This window comes from Corvus moneduloides, chromosome 6, assembly GCF_009650955.1.
Source record: "Corvus moneduloides isolate bCorMon1 chromosome 6, bCorMon1.pri, whole genome shotgun sequence".
Taxonomy (NCBI): Eukaryota; Metazoa; Chordata; class Aves; order Passeriformes; family Corvidae; genus Corvus; species Corvus moneduloides.
This window is the reverse complement of record NC_045481.1, coordinates 34533969-34552917: the sequence shown is the minus strand read 5'-3', so window position 1 is coordinate 34552917 and position 18949 is coordinate 34533969. Positions and strand designations below refer to the sequence as shown.

Sequence of the window (18949 nt, the reverse complement as noted above, 5' to 3'; positions counted from 1 at the left end):
CTATGCAAATACATCATGGCAGGTCAGGATGTGATATTTCCACCAAGCCCCACTGCCAAGTGCATCAGGAGAGGGTCCTCCTTCATCTCAGAGACACCTGGGAGCCCTACTGGGAGGGCTGGCACATCCTGGGACCTCAGTTACACAGGGACAGGAGACACAAAAGATGATTATATTTCCTTGCTAAGGGATTTTGGGCATGGAGCAGAGTTGGGATGATTTATACTGTTTTGAGAGCAGGACCAGATTTGGAGTGGCTGTTGCGTGACACTGTATCTTGTAAGGAGAGGCTTTGTGGTTAGCCATGAGCACATACTGCCTCCCCCCAAACAGCAGCAATATAACAACGTGCAGCACTGCCACAGCATCCTCCTCACCAGGATTTTAAGATGCTTGCAGGCAATATGGATTCATGTAACCTCACAAGCCCTCTGAGAGGGAGTAAAGTAAATGCTATAAAAAACCAGAAGGGATAAGCAGGGCAACAGAGAAATAAAACTGCTAGAGCAGCATGTTCAAGCTCACACAAGAAATCAGAGGCTCAGGGGCAGCTTCCTCTGCCACTAAGGTGGAATCAAAAGCAGGAGTGCTCCAAATCCCCCGTTTGTTCAACTCAGCCCTGGCCAGCCTGAGAGCGTTTCCCAGCACACCCAAAGGGCTGCAGCAATAACAGCACTCGCAGAGCTCCTCACTGTACTCATTCCCACAGTCCTACTCCACAGAGGGTCTCACAGCAGAGCAGCCTGACCTGCCAGCAGTCCCCGGCCCTAGCGAGCAGCAAATAACCTAAGTGCTCTGCCCAAGAGCCTCAGCTTTGACTTTGGAGTTTCAGCAGCTGCAAGCAACGGCCAAGGGGCTCAGCTGAAGGGTTTCCATTCTGCTGCCTGAGGGCTGGGACTGCTCTGACAGCATTTTCCAAACATTCACAAGGCTTCCCAAACACGCATACACACACCTCCCATCCCCACTTTACAAGTGAAGAAAAGCAAGACATGGGCCAAAAAAATCCCAGTGCCAGCCAAGGAGGGGAGCGGGCAGCCCTGGCGGCTGGCCCCTGCTCCGACTCTGACCGGGCTGCTGCTTTTGTTCGCTTCCGTGTGTGCGTAACCAGCTGACAAATGGATTCACAGCCAAAGAGTGACACACAGTGCAGTTCCCGAACTGCTTCAGCTGGATCACTCCTGGGAATGGTATTGCTGGGCCACTTCTTGCTCCAGGGGCTGATTTATTTTTTATGAAGCGATTGCCTAGAGTTGGGAGAGCTTTATTGATGCTATTATACAGGCTGAAGGGAGGACAAATCACCCCCACGGACAGAGCAGAAAGGTCCTCATCATCCTTAAGAGGGGAGCTCAATTTTATCCCCCTACCGAGCCCACAGATACCCAGGGAGGGCAGAGTGTGGAGCTTTCAACAAAACTAAAGTAGCACATCAGGGCACCGCTACCACCCCTCGGGTTAGGAAGGAGCCCTGGGGGCTCCCGCCATCTCCCTGCCCAAACCCTAGCCTGAGCCCGACTCAGACTGCTGTCTCTGGCTTAAAAGAGACAAAACTCCCGAGTGGCGCCCAGGTCCCCCACTGGCAACCAAGCGGAGGGGACCGAGGCAGAGGTTGGTACCAGCTGTACAGTCCCCCTCTGCAAGTGCCACTCGCGTTCCCCCGGCCCGATGCTCAGAGCCCGGCTGGCCGGAGGAAGGGCTTGAGAGAGGTCATGGCTCTCAGCTGGTCCTGACGGGAAAGCACTGTGATCACATACATGTGTCTGTACATATCTGTATGTGTGCGTCTCCTGAACGCGAACCAAAAACCTTCCAGCTGTTTCACCCGCCTTTTTTCCCGGCCAAGGGCAGCCGCTCTCAAGCCGGAGGAGCAGAGCCCGGGCTGAGAGCGGCGGAGACAACTCGCGAACACTTTACCTACGGCATTACTCTATTCCCCCGAGAGTGCCCACCCTGCTCCCCGATTGTAGCGGCTGCCATGGTGACAAGCACGAATGCTAAAATAAACAGAAAGCAACCCGAAGGCAAAGCGCAGCCCTCCGCCGGCGCACCCCGCGCCCGCCGCGGCCGCTCCCTTCCCGAGCATCCTCCCCGCCGCGGCAGGACGGGATGCTGGCGGCCGCCGCTCACTCACGATAAGGGGGATGGTCCTCTCCTCCCGGCGCAGCTCCAGCCTGCCGGCCGCCCTCTGCCCGCTCCGGGCGCCGCCGCTACCGCCTCCGGCGGACCTGCCGGCAGCCGCCGAGCGGGGCTTGTTGTCCTGCCATAAGTAGTAGAAAGTGCCCAGGATCCAGGCGACGGTCAGGATGGCGATGGCATTGGCCCTGATCCTCCTCATGCCGAGAGCCCCGGGGGAGCCTGGGAGCGCTGCCTGGACGGGCAGGGGCGGCTGCGGGAGGAAGGAGAGAAGAGGAGGAGAGGAGGAGGCGGCGGCGCGGCTCCCCCGCCCCGCACCGCTCCGGCCCCGGCCCCGGCCCCGCACCGCCCAGCCGCCGCCGCCGGGTCCTAACGCCTCGCCCGCTCCGCCGCAGGGGGCGGAGGGCTCCGCGCCTCCTCCTGCTCCTCCTCCTCCCGGCCTGGCCGGCGCGGGGAGCGGGGAGCGGGGGCCGGCTGCCGACGGGGATGCGCTCGGCGCCGCAGCTGCAGCGGGGACGGGGCGGCGGGGCCCCCGTGGAGGGGAGCGAGTGACACGGGTTGAGCCTCAGGAGATGGCTGCTGGGACGCGGGCAGCACAGCAGCCTGCCCTCCTGCACCGCTGCCTCGGTGGGACTCGTGTCTGTACTGCCATGGTCGTGCCCGTAAGGCAGGCGGCCACCGTGGCAGCCCACGGCACACAGGATCTAGGCACCCGCGCCGTGGAGATGAGCCCATCTCCCACTGAAGCTATGGTGCTTCACGGGAGCAAGGCTCTCGGGCTGACAATGGAGCTGCTCAAGCACCTGCTCCCATCGCTGCCACACGCAACAGTCACGGACGGGCACAAGGGCTGGGCCCCTGGGCCAGCGCCACAGCCTCGAGGCCTTTCAAGCCCTGTGGGAGGACAAGCATGGCAGTGGAGAGGCAACGATGATACAATTCCACATCACAGGGCACTGCTAAAGCTGTAGCGGTAAAAAGCTTACTGAATCCTGCCCTGCGGGCAGCTTGAAAACAACAGAGCATGCAGCTTGTGAAACCAAGTGACATTTAGGCACAGTGCAGCTGCTGTGCAACTACGGCTTAAAGGTTTGCAAGAGCAGGAGGAGGTACCGAGAAAACTTACCAGGGAAAACAAATGTTTAGAAAACAAAGGTGCTTCCAAGGCACCTGATGAGGGGATTAGAGTATTTGCGTTACAGTACGGAAAATGTCATCAGGGCTTCTAAATAACTTTTTGCCCTACTTTCCTCCTGACCAAATTCCTCTAAGTGTAACTGCAACCTGCCCTTCTAAATTGCCCTTTGAGATTTACCTGCTCACTGCTTGTTTCCAGAAGTACAGCACAGTACAAAATTCATTTGTCAGATTTGTTCTGTGGGCACTCAGGGCAGAATGTTGTTTTTAGGACTACCACCTCCCAGGGCTGCAGCATGGCTGCACATCAGCCTCCCTGCTAAGCACACTGCACGCCTGATGTAGAAAATGTTAGAAAGCATCTCACATCCTCCTAGGTACTTTTCCCAATGACCTGACAACCACACACAGCTTCCCAGGCTGACTAGTCATAGTCAGTGGCAAGGGGAAGTTTGAGACATTTAAGGCAAAAACAAAGTCCTCCAAGGGATCAACAAAAACATAGATAGTCTAAGCTGTCAGGCCCAGAGGCTGGGCTCCCACTATTTTCAATCTCTTTCACAGTCTTAGTGGAAAAAGAGCATCTGCTCTCTTGTGTGGGTTTGGATTCAGCAGTTGCCTGGGCTGCAGAGGGACATGAAGAGAGGCAGAGGATCTGTTCCAAGCACTCTGAGAAGAGGAAGACAGGGAATAAGGTGTGTTCATGTTCCTGTGACAGCAGAGCCAGGCAGACTGTCTTTTCTGTCACCACTGTGCAGATCATACCAGACTATGCTTGATTCCTTCTTAGTCTTTCTCACCTTTTGGTGGCATTCACTACAGAAAAGCAAATCACAAACAGCAGTGGAGACTTGTGTGTGAAACAGGAGAAAATCCTCTGCCCCAAAACTTGAACTAAACAGACTGCCTTCTCCTGCTCTTCCAAGCACGCTGCTTCCCCTTTCCACTGCAGCCATCAATTTTCTTCCTAACCCCGCTAGCACACCCTATAAGCTGCCATGCAATCACTATTGCCTCTCAAGGGAAGGCTTGTAGGGAAGTGTCAGAAATGAGCAGAGTGCTCTGTAGGCAAGCTTCAGCAGAACCCCAAACAGAAGCCAGGTCAAGAGGTCTTTCTTCTAGGGGGCAGTTGTTTTTACTCTCCTCTCCCTCCAGGAATCAGCACTAGAAAGCAGGGTCTGTTCCTGCAGAAACACATTCAGAGTGCTGGGTAGGGAAGCTCTGCTCTAGCCCACAATCCCAGTGAAGGGCACAGCAAAAGCTGTGTTACCCACCTGCAGAGCTGGTGGCAGATCAGCTCACCATGCCAGCAGATCCAGTTCAGCACAGACAAACCACATTTGCAGGGGTTTTTTATTTATGTTGCCTAAGCTTTGGGACCTATTTGAGCTGAAGAGTGTTAGGAGGTGCTGGTTGGGGCAGTAGAGCTATCTGACCTGAAGGAGACAGGACCTTCAGCACAGCTCCAGCAGAAGAGGGACACACCAGGCTTCCACATGCTTTGAAAGCATCTCTGCAGTGATGTTTCATCTCCAAGGCCCAAATACCTCACTGTAGGATCACCAGCTCACAGGTCTGAGCTATTGGTACTGACGGTTGCATTTCCTGCAGCCAGAACTTGCAATGATTTAATCTCTGACCACCGAGCTTTGCTCCAGAATCTCAACTTTCTTTTAAAAGACAACACACTTCTAACCTTACGTTCTACAGGGATCTCTGACAATATAAATTGTTCAGTTCAGGTATAGCTGTACTGTAAGCTGCAATGCTGCATGCAGATTTTAGAACCAGCCCATCAGAGAAAAGAATACCAGAAGCAGTCTGGCATGGGGATCTCTACACCACACAACTGGCAATGTAGACATACAATGAATATTAACAGCGATAATAAATACTTCAGTACTGATCTTTGCAAAAGCATCAACTAATTCAATAAATGCCCTAAGAGAAGTGACCTGAGAAACATAATATAATAAAATAAACAAATCAAGATTATACAAACCCCACAGCAGAATTATGGGATCTTATCACCACATTTGTGCTTTTTCAGTTCAATCATAGAGATGTTAAGTCTTTTCTTATTTTGTGACAAACTTTGTACAGTGGAATAAGGGACCTCATGATAACCCAGGCAGCTGTTTTTTTAGCATAAGCATAAACGAAGTATTTGGTGAATAATAAAGATACAGAACAAGAGGAAGAATATAACCAGCTAAAAGGAGAATTTTGTGGGGGGTATGAGAACCATATTTTATTTATAAACACCAAGGCCCTAACCAGTATCACCTTCAATGAAAAGAGATCTCCTAAGGCCATGAATATCGAAAGGTGCTCTTGAGAAGCTAGTTTTGTCTTTGGCTGACAGCTTAGGTCACATCATCTAGGCGAACAGATGTGGTGTTTCAAATTGCCCAGATAAAATTGAGATGATTGTTATGGCACGGGAAAAGACAAGCATCATCCAGATTTGTCTCCAGAAAAATGAAGTTTGGCTGCTTTATAGTTATGGTGAGACACAGTGCATGTTTTTGCCGTCATCTGACTTAAAACGTGGCTGAGCTTTCAACTGTGAAACATCTGGAGAACACCAAAAGATTTTTTGTAGCACTACTCTGATCTGAGAAGTCAGGTCTGCTCTATTTGTGGCCTCCAGGCAAGGAAGTGCCATCTGAAACATGAACATAAGGTCTGTCTTGACTCTGGAAACTGTTCGAGTAAATTCATCCAGAGTTTAGCTAAGAACATTTGAAGAAAATTAGCATTAGCATTCAGGGGCTGAAGCAGGTCATGCTCCAGAGAGAAATGAGAATAACATGTTATGGTGATGAGATGGGATGAGAAGACTTGCTCAGAGAGAGGCAACTCTGCTTGCTCACAGCCAGCCAAGAGCTGAGCTCCACCTTGCATCTAGGGAAGAGCAGTCCCAGTTCAGGGACTTTCCAGGGATTTTTCACAAAAGATTACTCTTCAGATAGCTCCTCCTGCATGGGCGGAGCAGGGTGTGAAGGAGGTGAGACATCATAGGATGGTTTTCTCTGAACTTGCTGCCATCAAGCGACTCCTTCCTTTGACCCACCTCAAGGTTGGACAGTCACCCTCCCTGGTGAAGTCCTGACCTCTTCCCAAGCTGGGGCAGTGGTCTGCTTCCGAGTCAGGAAGAGGTTGGTAGGAGTGGGTGAAAGCAATTTACCCATTGAAGGGAGAGGACTCACAGGTCATCCCTGATTTCAATTCAGGAAAAAGAGTGAGAAGGGAAAACGTTTGTTTCAATAGGTAGAAAGAACTGAAGTTCTTTCCCTGTAATGGATGAGAGACACCTCTGACAGTCTGACCATGACATCTTACCATGCTCTTCATCCAGATCCGGACCTTACCCCTATAAACCTCTGAGACATGTTCACCCATACTGTAATGCCAAGATGACAGCGTGTGCCATCATCCTCCACCATGCAGCTGTTGAAAAGAAAAAGAAAAATGTTATCTGCATTACTCATCTACACCGGCCAAATTTCTACACTGTCTGAAGTACTCTCCTTGTCTGAAAAAGCTTTCTCATACTGGTCAGAGGGCATGAGAATGTGTGTTGGCTTCTGAAAATCCATATTGCTGTGCCTCATATATTACCCTCCACATCCCTGGCCTCAGACATCACTGGGAAACCACAAGGTGCACCAAAATCCAACAGCTTGTCTTGATCATGCCCTGCCTAGACCTAGACACTGTTCAAGTAGTCTCTAGCCCTTTACTGCCATAGGCACCATAAAAAGGCCAGTCAGATAAATTACTCCCCCTAGGAGAGGCTTAATTTATCCTGATGCCCAGTCAGAACAGGTACAGATGGTGGATGCCAATTAGTTCTGCGTTTAACAGAAGATAAGGTGTTTGGGGTGTCATATATGCTGACCAGGACAGAAATGTCTTCTGGGCCCTTGTTTCTGGCTAGCATGCAAACAAGTAAGGTGGTAGAGGGCAGTGACTCAGAACCAAATTAAGGCAAATAGCACAGAGTTAACCGGAAACCAGAATTTCATTTGTTTAAATTGTACAATTAGACATTGTCTTAAGTGCTGTTAAGGTCACTGTAATCTTAACATTACTTTCATGAGCATGTTTCTTAAGGAAATTAGAACAAAGAGAAGAATTCACAATAAGCTGTAATTAACGGTTCCCCCTTGCACTGGTGCTCTTCAAATATGAAGAGAAAAACATCTGCTAAAAGGCTAACAGTGGCAAGATGAATCTGCTTTGACAGTGTGTACAAGCCAGGAAAGCCTTCAGAGTGTTTGGCTGGGATTCAGGATGGGAGATGGTGCCATTAATCCCCTCTAAACCAGGTAACCCACCTGTCTGGCCCCACAAGACAAGGTGGGCCTTAGTGAAGAGAGGAGTTATGGTAGAATCAGGCAGGAATGATAATAGCCCAGAAAAAATGCTCTAAGTTCATATAATCTTTTAAAAGTGTAGAAACAGAATAAATATTTAACTAGTAATAATTACATATTAACACAACTTATTAACTAGAAGATCCATATATAATCAACCTGATTCACTTTATGAGCCTGATACAAACTTTTGCTCTCCCTCCCATTTACTTATCTCCTTTTCTCACGCCAAGTCATTTGCTTCACTTCCCTGCCGCATCTTTTCTAGGACACAGATTTATTTTCCACCTTCATGGTTAAAGCATGTAGCGCTTTTTCTGGTGCTCAGAATTAATTAACAATAAAATCTTTTTTTATTACGATCTGATGACAATTTGCTCTCCTTTACTGGCATCCCATCACAGTGCTGACTGTGGCCTGAACTGCAATTTAATCCTCATAGAAATTCAAAGCTTTTACAGCTCAGTGTAGCTACCAGGTTAGTGCTCATAACTCCTAACAGTCCTCTTGGCTGCAAAGGAGAAGCAGTTTGAAATGCTCATCTGGCAAAATGATGAAACTCCTGTCTTCCACTACAGAGGAATTTCATGTGAACACACAACAACCTGGGAAATAACCTGTGAAAAACATCCAACCCAGTTTCTCACACATCCCATAAAAGGAGCTTGCACCCTGCCCAGCAGACTGGGTTTGAATAGAGCGCAATGAAAAATGTTTAACTTTCCTAAAAATCACAGCAATGTATTTATTTTTGAAGCTCTATTACTGAAAATAGCTTGGATAATTAATGGAAAACTTTCCAAAACATTCCAGCCCTGGCACTAAGCATGAGAAACTCCAGGCTGAAGGGAAGCCAGAAATAGGAGCTATGATCAGTCAACTCCAGAGGCACTGCAGTGCTGTTGCAGTGAGCCTGATGCCATAATCTGCCTACTGGGATCCAGGTCCATCTCCAGGTGGCAACAGGAATGTGTAAAATAGCCAGGGAAGGGGTTGGAGTTCAGAGAATATCAGGCATCCCTGTAATGTCAGGAGCATAGTCCAGGCAGATCAATGTAATATTAAATATTTATAAATTTCTACCATTTCCAACTTGTTCTGCTGGAACATCTTTACTTCCAGGGAGGTGGGTGAAGTAGACATCAAGGATGGCAAGAATATTTATTGAAATGACAGCCTGGGTGGAATAGCAACCAGTAAGAACTGCTGGCCTGCAGCAGGCCAGCAAGCAGCTATGTCAGTCTGAAAGCACCAGGGGCTTCACAGGGCTACACACAGACAAGTCTCTCAGTATGACACCACTTCTGGTTGAAGAATAAGGTACACAGTCTGAGCCTGGCAGCATCCCTCTCTATAAACAGCAATCCAGGTATTGCTAGGCTTCCACAAACATGCTGCTAAATTATTCTGAAGCTCTTGCAGAAACTGAGCTGCTGTCCTTTTCATGACTTTAGAAAGTACTTCTTTAAATATTCACATTTTAGAACAAATATTTTTATCCCCCCTTAAAGGTAAAAGCTTTAGATGTGCTGAACAAAATGGCCTCCACCACTTTGGCATAGAAGGGGGGATGGGAATTACAAAGTAAAAAAATTCACTGTTTAAAAAATGTCCCCTTATTTTTCCTCATAATTATCTTCAGTACCTGAATGCATGGTTTGGCAATGAAGAGCTGTCACTGTGGAGCACAGCAGCCAGAAAGAGGAGTGAGAAATGGGAGAAAATGCTTAAGCCACTGTGAATGGAAGTGGTATTCTTTCATTTGAACACTTGCATGTCTGCAGAGATGCTCAGCACATCACTGCAGCATTTTCAGATGCAGAGATACATCATGACATGCATATACAGGCATGCACATGTGTTTCACACCCTTAGATTAGTTCCAAGTCTAACTCAAGTTTGCAGCAGACACCACTTTCCCTGGCGCTGGCTGAAGAAGAGGAAAATATCTCCCACAGGAGATGAGAACCATTGCAAGCCTAACCATTTCTGTTTGAAAGTCACAGCAAGATCCAAGAAATGTGCCACATCTAAACTAATTCCTTTATAAATGTGTCCACTGCAGCATGCCTTTCCCCACAGACAGAGGATGAAAAAGGCTCTGTGCAACAATTATAACCATATTTCTTAATGGCATACTGAAGAACACTTACAGGTTCTTTTACTGCAGTAAAATCTATACAGACAAAAATAACCGTATCAATAGGTCCAAGCTTTAAAGCCCCATGTACAGCACATGCAATCTCAGCCTGCCAACAGTTAAGCTACCATGCATAAGTGTCATACTGGTCTTTCCTGCTTCATTGCCTGGCTTTTTGTCTGCTCCAAGCAGCTGGCTCAGCCAGGCAGACTTTGTCCCAACTCCAGCACAGAGCAAGCTCGGACTCCACCATCACAGCACTTCATGGGCTCTTATGTGCCGTGTTCCTGCCTCAGCTGGGCAGCATCAGCCCCTGTACCTGTGTCTCCAGAGATGGGAGGCAGCTCTCCCCTACTTGGCACCCCCAGGGGCAGCTGAGCGCAGAGGGAAGGAGGCACCAGGTTCTCTTTATCATCAGGTGCAGGGAGGAGCTCAACAGGAGGACAGATGTGTCTCACAGGGTCGTTTGGCCCCCAACAAATTCTGAAGGATGAGTTTCCTTTGACACCTTTGCAGCCCTCAGGAACTTCTGCAACCTCCCTAAATAGGGAAAAACAAATGTTCCACTTCTTTCCATCTCCCTCCTCCTGCCTGATCCTCCTTCATGTTCTTTGTAGCACCTGGATCAAAAAAAAAAAAAAAAAAACTTAGAATAATCCAAGTGTGAGTGTGATCAACAGTGAAGGAAGAGATGTGTTTTCTGCTTGCTAGCAGAAAACTAGCCTTAGATAGAAAACTTAAATATCACAGGTTGAAGGCCCTCTGTGATGCAAGAAAGTAGGAAATTGAAGGTCTGAACCAGTAAAGATGAGAATGTCAAATGGGAGTCACAATGAAAAATATCTGTTGGATCTGGAAATTAAAATCCAGCCTCACAGAGTCTCAGAGGGAGGTGCAACAGGAGACTGCTCACCAGAGGAGTGCTTTTGGAGAAAGCTAGGAATTCCTCAGTCAGGCGTCCCATGCATTGCAAGAAAAATCCAGGAGGCTGTTCCTCTCCCAGGCACACTCAGTACTGCATTGGCTGCTTCAGAGCAAGTCTGCTGTAAAGAGGAAGAAATTCAATTACAAAAGGGAATGAACATTAGTTGTATGGTAAGGAAGAAGGGGGAGAACAGAAGGTGGATTCTCTTACTGCAGATAAAACAGAACAAAGTGCCTTACAAAAACTTGGTGAATCTGAGGTCCCACAGGAGAAGAAAAATGATGACAGACCATCTGCTATCTGGGGTGAAACTAGCACCATATCCATCTAAATCTGAAGTTGTTTTAAATCATCTGCAACAGAAATGATTTGTGTTGACATCAGACCATTAGGTCATTGTCCATTCATCATGAGCTGGGGCTCACCCAAATTTCCATCCATAGACCACCAGCCACTACAGTATAAATAACAAAATCTGTAATTCTTTTTTGGCTCAGAAGCAGTTCTTTCACTAATAAAACACTGAAATCAGTGACCTGGCACTGTCTTCCATGGACTGAACTGAGGCAGACTGTGCACATTCATTTTTTTGCCCTCAGACTGAGCAGAAGTCAATAAATGAGCTATAGCCAGTGCATTGAGATTTAGAGGGGTTTGATTGTACTTTTAATTTTATATCTCTGCTGAATTTGTAATTTCTTCACCTCAGCCCATGGATCATGCTTTGGATGTGGATTTATTGAAGTCAAGATTTCACAGCTTTGAGCAAGATTCAGAATATACTTTATGGATGCAAGAGAGGTCAGAATGAAGAATTGGGACACAAGAGACACACCTTAAGGAAAGAACTTTCCTCCCATCCCTGAAGACTGATCAGCTGTGGCTCTGAAAATCCTGTTCAGCAACTTGATCTCAAAATGCCCCAATCTCACTCTATTTCTGTTCCCCAACCCCCAACTATTTTGTTGCATTTTGGAATAATTTTTTCCAGCCCTGTTACACTGATTCCAGCTGTGCTGTACTTGAGGTGCAATGCCCTACCACCACCCACCTGCTGAAGCATGAGCTCAGCTACTGAGGCAGCACCCCTTCCCAACGGCTTGAGGTTTTAGAAATGACAAGAACAGATTTCCCCATGGGAGCTGTCGGAAGGAGCAGTGATGTATTTCCTACATTCACTGTGTGTGTTTTGGGTCTCCTTGATATGAAATTAACAGGGAACAGGAGCAGGAGGTGAAATTGTGAGGTCCACAATGACTGAAGTCAAGAGGTCTGTTCCCTGGTACTGCCTCTTACTCCTCTGCTCCTGGTGGACCCCAGTGATGTGACAACCTTCCACTTCAGTTTGGTGACACTCCAGCACCCAGTTCCCCAGCAGGCTCCTTTGTACCAGTTTGCTGTGTCTCAGCAGGAATCCAGGCTGCCAGCACTGCATAAATGCACAGAGCCCAGAGCCTGAGGTGGAGACACACAGATTTAATGCCTTTTATTCTCTTTTGTCAGAAAAATGTACTTACTTACTACTACTATTCACTGTTAAAAGAGAGAGGGAGCTTGTTGATACAAAAGTAATACTGCTTTCGTATACTGATAGCATTAAACCAGTGCAGCTTCCTCAGGATGGACACAGCTGCTAGATTCAAGGTGTTTATAGCACTACATTGCCAGGGGAATGACCTATAAACACATAACAGGCCTCTGCACCCCCCTTGACAGCATCAGGTCACATTTCAGCTAGACAAACAAAAAAATCATCCAAAAGTTCACCTCTAATCAAAATAATAATTAATGCTATGCAAGTGAGGTCTAAATTTCTGCCTATCATGACAGAGACAGATGAATCCAGAGGGTCCTCTCCAGATGGTCTGCACTACCTTAGAAAATAGGTCCCTTGATGCATCTCAGTGGGCATTAACAGGCCACACCCAGCGAAGACCATTGACATTTAAGTATTTCACTTCTGAACACAGCCATGGTGTTCCTCAAGCCTGAACAAATGATACGTGCTCATCTGTCTCCTTGCCACTATTGTCCATCTCCCCAGCTGGCTCATCATCCAGCTACCTTGCAAGTGTCTTGCTCACACAGTGCAGCTGTTGATAGGCAGGCAGTTTCAGCAGGGGCAGCAAGCACCACAAAAGCAGCTCTAATGCCTTGTCTTTCATGTCCAATCTCCAGAGCAGTGAGGTTAGCACACATGCATAGAGTGAGTTTCTACTCCTCTGCCACACATTAAAAATGGGAAGTCTGGTTATGTGTTTCTGACAATGTTCCCCAACATCTTTTTATGTCACTATCACTACAATCCACTGACAAATGCAGGAAGGAGGGTGGAGAAGCCCTTTCTTCCTTATCAAATCAGCACACCTAGAGCATTGAATCTTAGGGGTTAAAACATGCAAAATAGCTTGTTACCACCAAATCTGCCTGAACACCAGCATTTCATTCCGCAGACTCTCTCACTAGGTTTACCATTACTCTCTGCATCCCCCATCCTTAAAAGAAACAAAGAGTCAGCCAGAGAAAAAAATACTTCAAAGTTCACTCCCTGGGAAGACTTTGAAGTTCTTCCTTGTAAAATGCTCTGTTAACTAACTGACAGTTCCTCTGTGCAGGAGCCTTTCTGAAGCAAACTGAAGCAGTATTGTATCATCAGGGACTTTCTTCCCCCTCTTCAAACCCTAAATGCAGTTTGGGATTTCTTGTTGGCAGAAACACGTGCAGTCACTTTAGCTGACATTTTTCAGACAGGCAACTCATTGAGAGTCTACTCACTGCTGGGTATTTCGAGAGGGGAAGGTGAAATTAAATCCTGCTGACCATACAGCTCAGCCCCAGCAAAGCAGGCACTACCACATGTCTTGGTGATAGGAGGCTTGTTAAAAAAATTTGGCCTAGCTCTCCTCAAACTACCACAGGAAATATCAGTCAGTTTTCACCCTGAAAACATGAAGTGTGAAAAACAAACTATCTGGGGAGAACCAAGCTCACACTACTAAGGTCAGAGAAACTGTCTTGAACTAACTAGACTTTGGCCTCAGCACAGCATTTTTTTTTTTCCAGCACAGCAATTCCTACATCTCTATCCTTTCCCTCATGGATGATATGGGGTATTTTTTCTGTAGTGTGCCTAAGACACAGCCCCCCATGGCTTTTGCAATTCCCTTCAAGTTGATTGTATTTTTCAGGCTTTCCCCTTCATCTTTGTTCAGGACACAAGTGAGAAAATCATGCTGGTTTTATTGGCATGTATTTCCTATCTTGATTCCAGCACAATTTGTCTCTTTGTACAGCAGTTCCATTTAACTTAATGGGGTGGTGGTGATGGTGGTGAAATCTCCCCAGCAAACTCTCAGGAATTTTACAGAAAAATAAGGCTGGTGAGGTTACTGACTCCATTGTCTCCCCTAAGTGAATTTTGAGATTTTAAAAAAATGAGCACATACTTAGGAAGAGAAAGTTTGTTTGGGTCTCGAGGTCTGTTTTTGTAATTTTTCTCAAGGAAGCTGGGATCTTTTGAAAGCTACTAAGTTGCATTAAAAAAAAATCCTCATTTGGCTTCTGTGTGCTTTTTTGAAGCATTTGATTGGAAGTGCCAAGTGCGGTGCTAACACATAGTGTGAAGAGCAAAGGGGAGGGAACACGTGCCAAGGTCACCTCCTCAGCAGTAGCAAAGGCAAGCTTCACAGCAGTGATATAAAACCTCCCTCTGATACAAGATACCACTCACAGCTACTTTTTAAGAGCTATAAAAATCCAGAGCAGGCACGTATTAATTAAAGTAGTTCAGAGAGAAGCTCTTTATGTCTGTCTTGGCAGCGGGTGACTGAAGGGCACATAGCAAGTGGGGGAGCAGAATGTCCATGGACAGAGTTAGCTAAAATATTTTAGTTTTTATCACCTCTGGGTTTGTCAGTGGGCAGCACAGATGGCTTGCAGCTGGGGAGCCAGTCAGTGTGCTGCTAAGAAAGCAATGTGACCTGTGTCATGAAGCAGTGCATACTGTAAGGAAGCTTTTCCTCATGACTAGTACAAACCTCCGTCGTTGACATTTAAGTCCATAACCTTCCATCCTAGCTAGACTAGAAAGCACACCACAAAAATCCCCCTCCTCTTCAGCACAGTATGTTTCTTATTTACCTCTTCGTCCCTCCATTCTTTGTTTTGCCTAAACAAGACAAACTCAGTTCTTCTATGTAGGGGATGCCCAGCCCCTGCCCTGGAGGGACGTCTGCTGAGATAAGGAGATTGCTTAATCTTCCCAGGACTCCCGGGGAAGGCAGCTAACTTTGCAGTTAACAGCGAGAAAAGACAGACTCAGAATCCTCTAGGAGACCCTACGCAGATCCTTTGTAACCCATTGGCCTTTACCCTCTGACACCCACCCCCCATATCCCTATAAAAGCTAGCCCCGTGCCCCTGCGAGGGCAGAGAGCGCTCGTCCCTGGCTCCCCTTCGCCGGAGTACGGACCAGGGGTACGGACCAACAATAAAGCTACCTTCTGTGCGGAACCAGCCACACGAGCCTCTCGTCTCTCTCCCTGGCTTGGCCTGGAGGCTGCCCTGCAGAGCTGAGCTGAAACCACGAGCTGACAATCACTAAAGAGCTGACAGTCTCTGCACGGGCCCTCCTGCCAGCAGCTGAGGGAAGACACCGGGCCTCGGGAAGGCGATTCCTTTTGGGACCATCTCTCCGGACCGGTCACCTCTTCCTCGGTCAGAGCTACTGACCCCTCACCAGCTGTAATACTTCTAGACTTTGCTCATAAGCCACATTTCCACACTGATGTCTCCTGAAGAGCACAGGACTCACCTTCCAGAGTGGCAGGTTTTCAGCAAAAGAGGCAGTCATGAGGACAAGGACCCATTCAGGCTTTCCTCTGCTCCTTTCCCCTCAAGGCTAGGGCGAGGCAGGCCGAGGGACAATTGAGGTTAGTAGCCAAGTGCAAACCCACTAGCTATGGCCATTTCTCTTCCTTGTCCCCTACTGCAGCCCACCATGAGAAATAAGCTTTAGCTGTGAACTCACTGAGAGGACACAGCTAGCAGTGAAACACATCCAGCAAAAGGTTGGTGGCTAGCAGGAAGTCTTTCTGGTTTTAACTGGTGATTATTCCAATTGAGTGAAATAGAGATAATCCATCTTTTTTAGCTCTTACATTTATCTACTTGTATTTACCTCGCCTGCTGGCTTCTTTGTCCAAAACTGCAGCAGGCCTTACACACTCCAATATTTCACTATACACTGGAAACCTTGAAAGCAGTGGAGCATAACGGGGGCATGGAGCTAATGGAGCCAGAGCCCAGTGACATTAAGAGTTCCAATGCCTATTTGCAAGGCAGGGAAAAAAGGGGTATTTGGGTATTCTTGAGGATCTAACATTCACCTTCACCTATGGTGCACTTGAAGATGCACTTGAAGGCAGTTTTCTCCCACGTAAACACTTTGTCAAGAGACAGGCAGTCTAATCTGATGTTTTCCAGGGCTCTGTAAGGATTTCTTAAGTTCCAATTTTACTGCTTGGACCGACTCTACTTCTAGTGTGGAGAAAATATCTGTAAAATGGAGGTGGTCTTTAAGACATCAGCACAGTGCTTTGAGACACACAGCTGAACAACATGTAGTCTTGCTACTCATATATCACAGGAGAACCAGAGGGGGACAGAAGATAGTATAAAGCTTTTAAAACATATGGAAAACATTATCTGAATAGCAAAAACATGACATAAAACTATACACACATACAGCTCAGATTTGAACTCTCCATAGCCCTTGCTAGACAAGTAGGGATAATGATTTTTTTATTCATCGTGCATTGAAGGGAGTCCCACTCATATTTTCACACGCCCCAGCAGTCAGACAGTCTCCCTGCTTTTATTTACGGCTAGCAGTCCCGGACAGTCATGGAACAGAGGAAAAAGGAAAAGCAACTGGCAGATCTCAGCTAATGCTAAGTACTGTCTGACATTTTTCAAAGAACAATCAATTGGAAAGGAGTTGCTGTTAATCAATGTGAAACAGATACATTTCAGATCCCCACAGAGCATGATATAATGTGAAGCAGCTTCTTAGAGCAGCAGGGTTTTTTTGTGAAGGGAGTTTGGACAGGCAATTTTTCTCTTAAGCCTGCATTTCTGACAGCTGCCTAGTACCCTTTTCCCAGGCTTGTCATATTCGTGCCGAGATATATAAATGCCTTTTCCTTTTTTCCTTCTTAACCACTGCACAATCTTTCAGTTTTTTAAGCAAAGAAAGATAGAAGCCATATTTTCTATCATCTGTAGCCGAAGCTGAAGTTATTCCTGTACAAGGAAATGGCTTCTTGTTATCTGAAGATGACATCTCCATTTTACAGTAAAAGCCTCCATCCTTTTTTTTCTGTTCTCTTTACTCCTCTCCCCACCCCCCCCATCTCAAAGCTGAACTTATCCACTAGCTTGAAAAGAAAAGTAATAAAATAAAGATGGTTTTGCTTTGTTTCCTGGCGACCAACACCACTGAGACCCCAGGTAGCATCACACTGGCTAATTCAAGACAAAAACAAGTTCCATTACAGTTAAGTGGCAAGAGAGGATGCAGTACTAACCTTGGCACAGAAAATCCTTGGCAGAGCTGCCTGCTCGTCATGGTAGAATTCACAGCAATAGAAGAATATGTTTTGAATATGAGGAACTATGTTCCTTGCATGTTTATCTGGCTTTTGGGTTTTTCTTTCCCTCTACTAAGCTTAACCATGTTGGCTCACTTGCATTACCCTCTTTACCTGTAAAAGTATTTAACAAAACCCCCTTGATGCAGGGCTAATACAAGAGGGCTCACTGTGGCTCCTTTAATAACTCCCAGAGAAAGGTGGATACATCTTCTTTGCACTTAGCTCAAACTACCTCTGCCTTTCTCCAGAACAATGTACCCCTCAGGGTGAGGCAAAGTCCTTATACCAATAACATGGTACTAAGTAGAAGAGAGAGAAAGGACTTTACAATGGCCCCTACTCCCAAAGAACACCAAAAGGGATGACAGCCTGTGGGAATGAAGAAGGTCTTATAGGTCTGGACTGCTGTGGAGGCCCAAAAGAAGGAGGAGATCAAGGAGCAGTGATGAGAATTGACTTGCTGGTTCAGACTACAGGTACCTCTAAATCGGTACAGAACACTGCAGACAGGCAGGTGACTCCTTGTTAGAGAGGCTCCCTTTGCATGTGAAAAGACCCAGTTCCTCAAAGACACTTAGGCACAGGCCAAGGCAGTGAGGTACTTCTCAAGGCAACCACATTGCCTTCATGGAAGAACTCCCACCAAAACCATCATACAGATAGTGCAGAATCCAGATACTCCCTAAGGAGCCAGAGCAATAGAAATGCAGCAGGAAGAGAGCTTCCCATCCCTGCCGTTACTGAATACCAAACAGAGAAAAATGCAAGCCCACAGGGATACGTTGTCTTCAGTCCTGTCAGTCACAGATGTGACAGCTGGGACCTTTAGAGACTGTCAAAGGAGGAAAACCAAGGCACTCCAAATGCCAAGACTGTCAGCAGCATAATTAACATGTCATGTATGGTCTGCTCAAAAGTGCAGCACTTAACTGCATCTCCAACAGATAATGCTGCTCAGCTGGTAAATCCTGCACCTTGCAATAATGTCTAAGTTACTGAAAAACCAAGAAAAAACACCAACTGTAGTGTTTGGAAAGACAGAAATCAGTTTGCAGCCCAAGGAGGAAGGCAAGCTAGCCTACCACAAGGGCCATTGCCTCTCCCACTCCAGAGGCGCATCTGGAAATTTGTACCCAGTCATATTTTTACAGAACATCTGTTTCACATGGGCAAAACATATCAAACAAAAAGGATGGAGGCAAGTTCTGCAGGGAATTAATAAATCAAGACAGGTTTGGGGATCTCCGTAGATGGGGTGTGCTCCCCAGCAACCTGCAAGGACCAGTTTGAGGCAGGCGGCACCAAGCACCAGGTAAAAGGGAAAATTTCTCTCCCCCATCTCTGGCAGCATACTTTGGACAAACTTACAAATGTGAAGTGACAAGCAACAGAAAGAAAAATCCCATGTTATGAAAGGAGCCCATTCAGAGAGCATTGCCAATTCTCCCCGTGCACAGATAAAATGGATGTGTGTGGTTAAGTGCAGGACTGTCCCAGTTAAGGTAAAATACTTAAAAAAACCTAGATTAATGCTCAGGTTGAGAAAAATCTAAGGTTTCATTTGAATAAATGTAGA

General features: G+C 46.9%; 1 protein-coding gene across 1 annotated transcript in view; it reads right to left on the bottom strand.

Annotated features, from left to right (window-relative positions):
• Positions 1-2469, bottom strand: part of GALNT16 (polypeptide N-acetylgalactosaminyltransferase 16) — a 74932-nt gene extending 72463 nt beyond the window's left edge. Inside the window, exon 1 of the mRNA XM_032112056.1 lies at positions 2135-2469. Coding sequence (XP_031967947.1) covers positions 2135-2338 — 204 coding nt within the window. The 5' untranslated portion in view covers positions 2339-2469. The remainder of the gene's footprint in view (positions 1-2134) is intronic.
• Positions 2470-18949: the final 16480 nt, after the last annotated feature.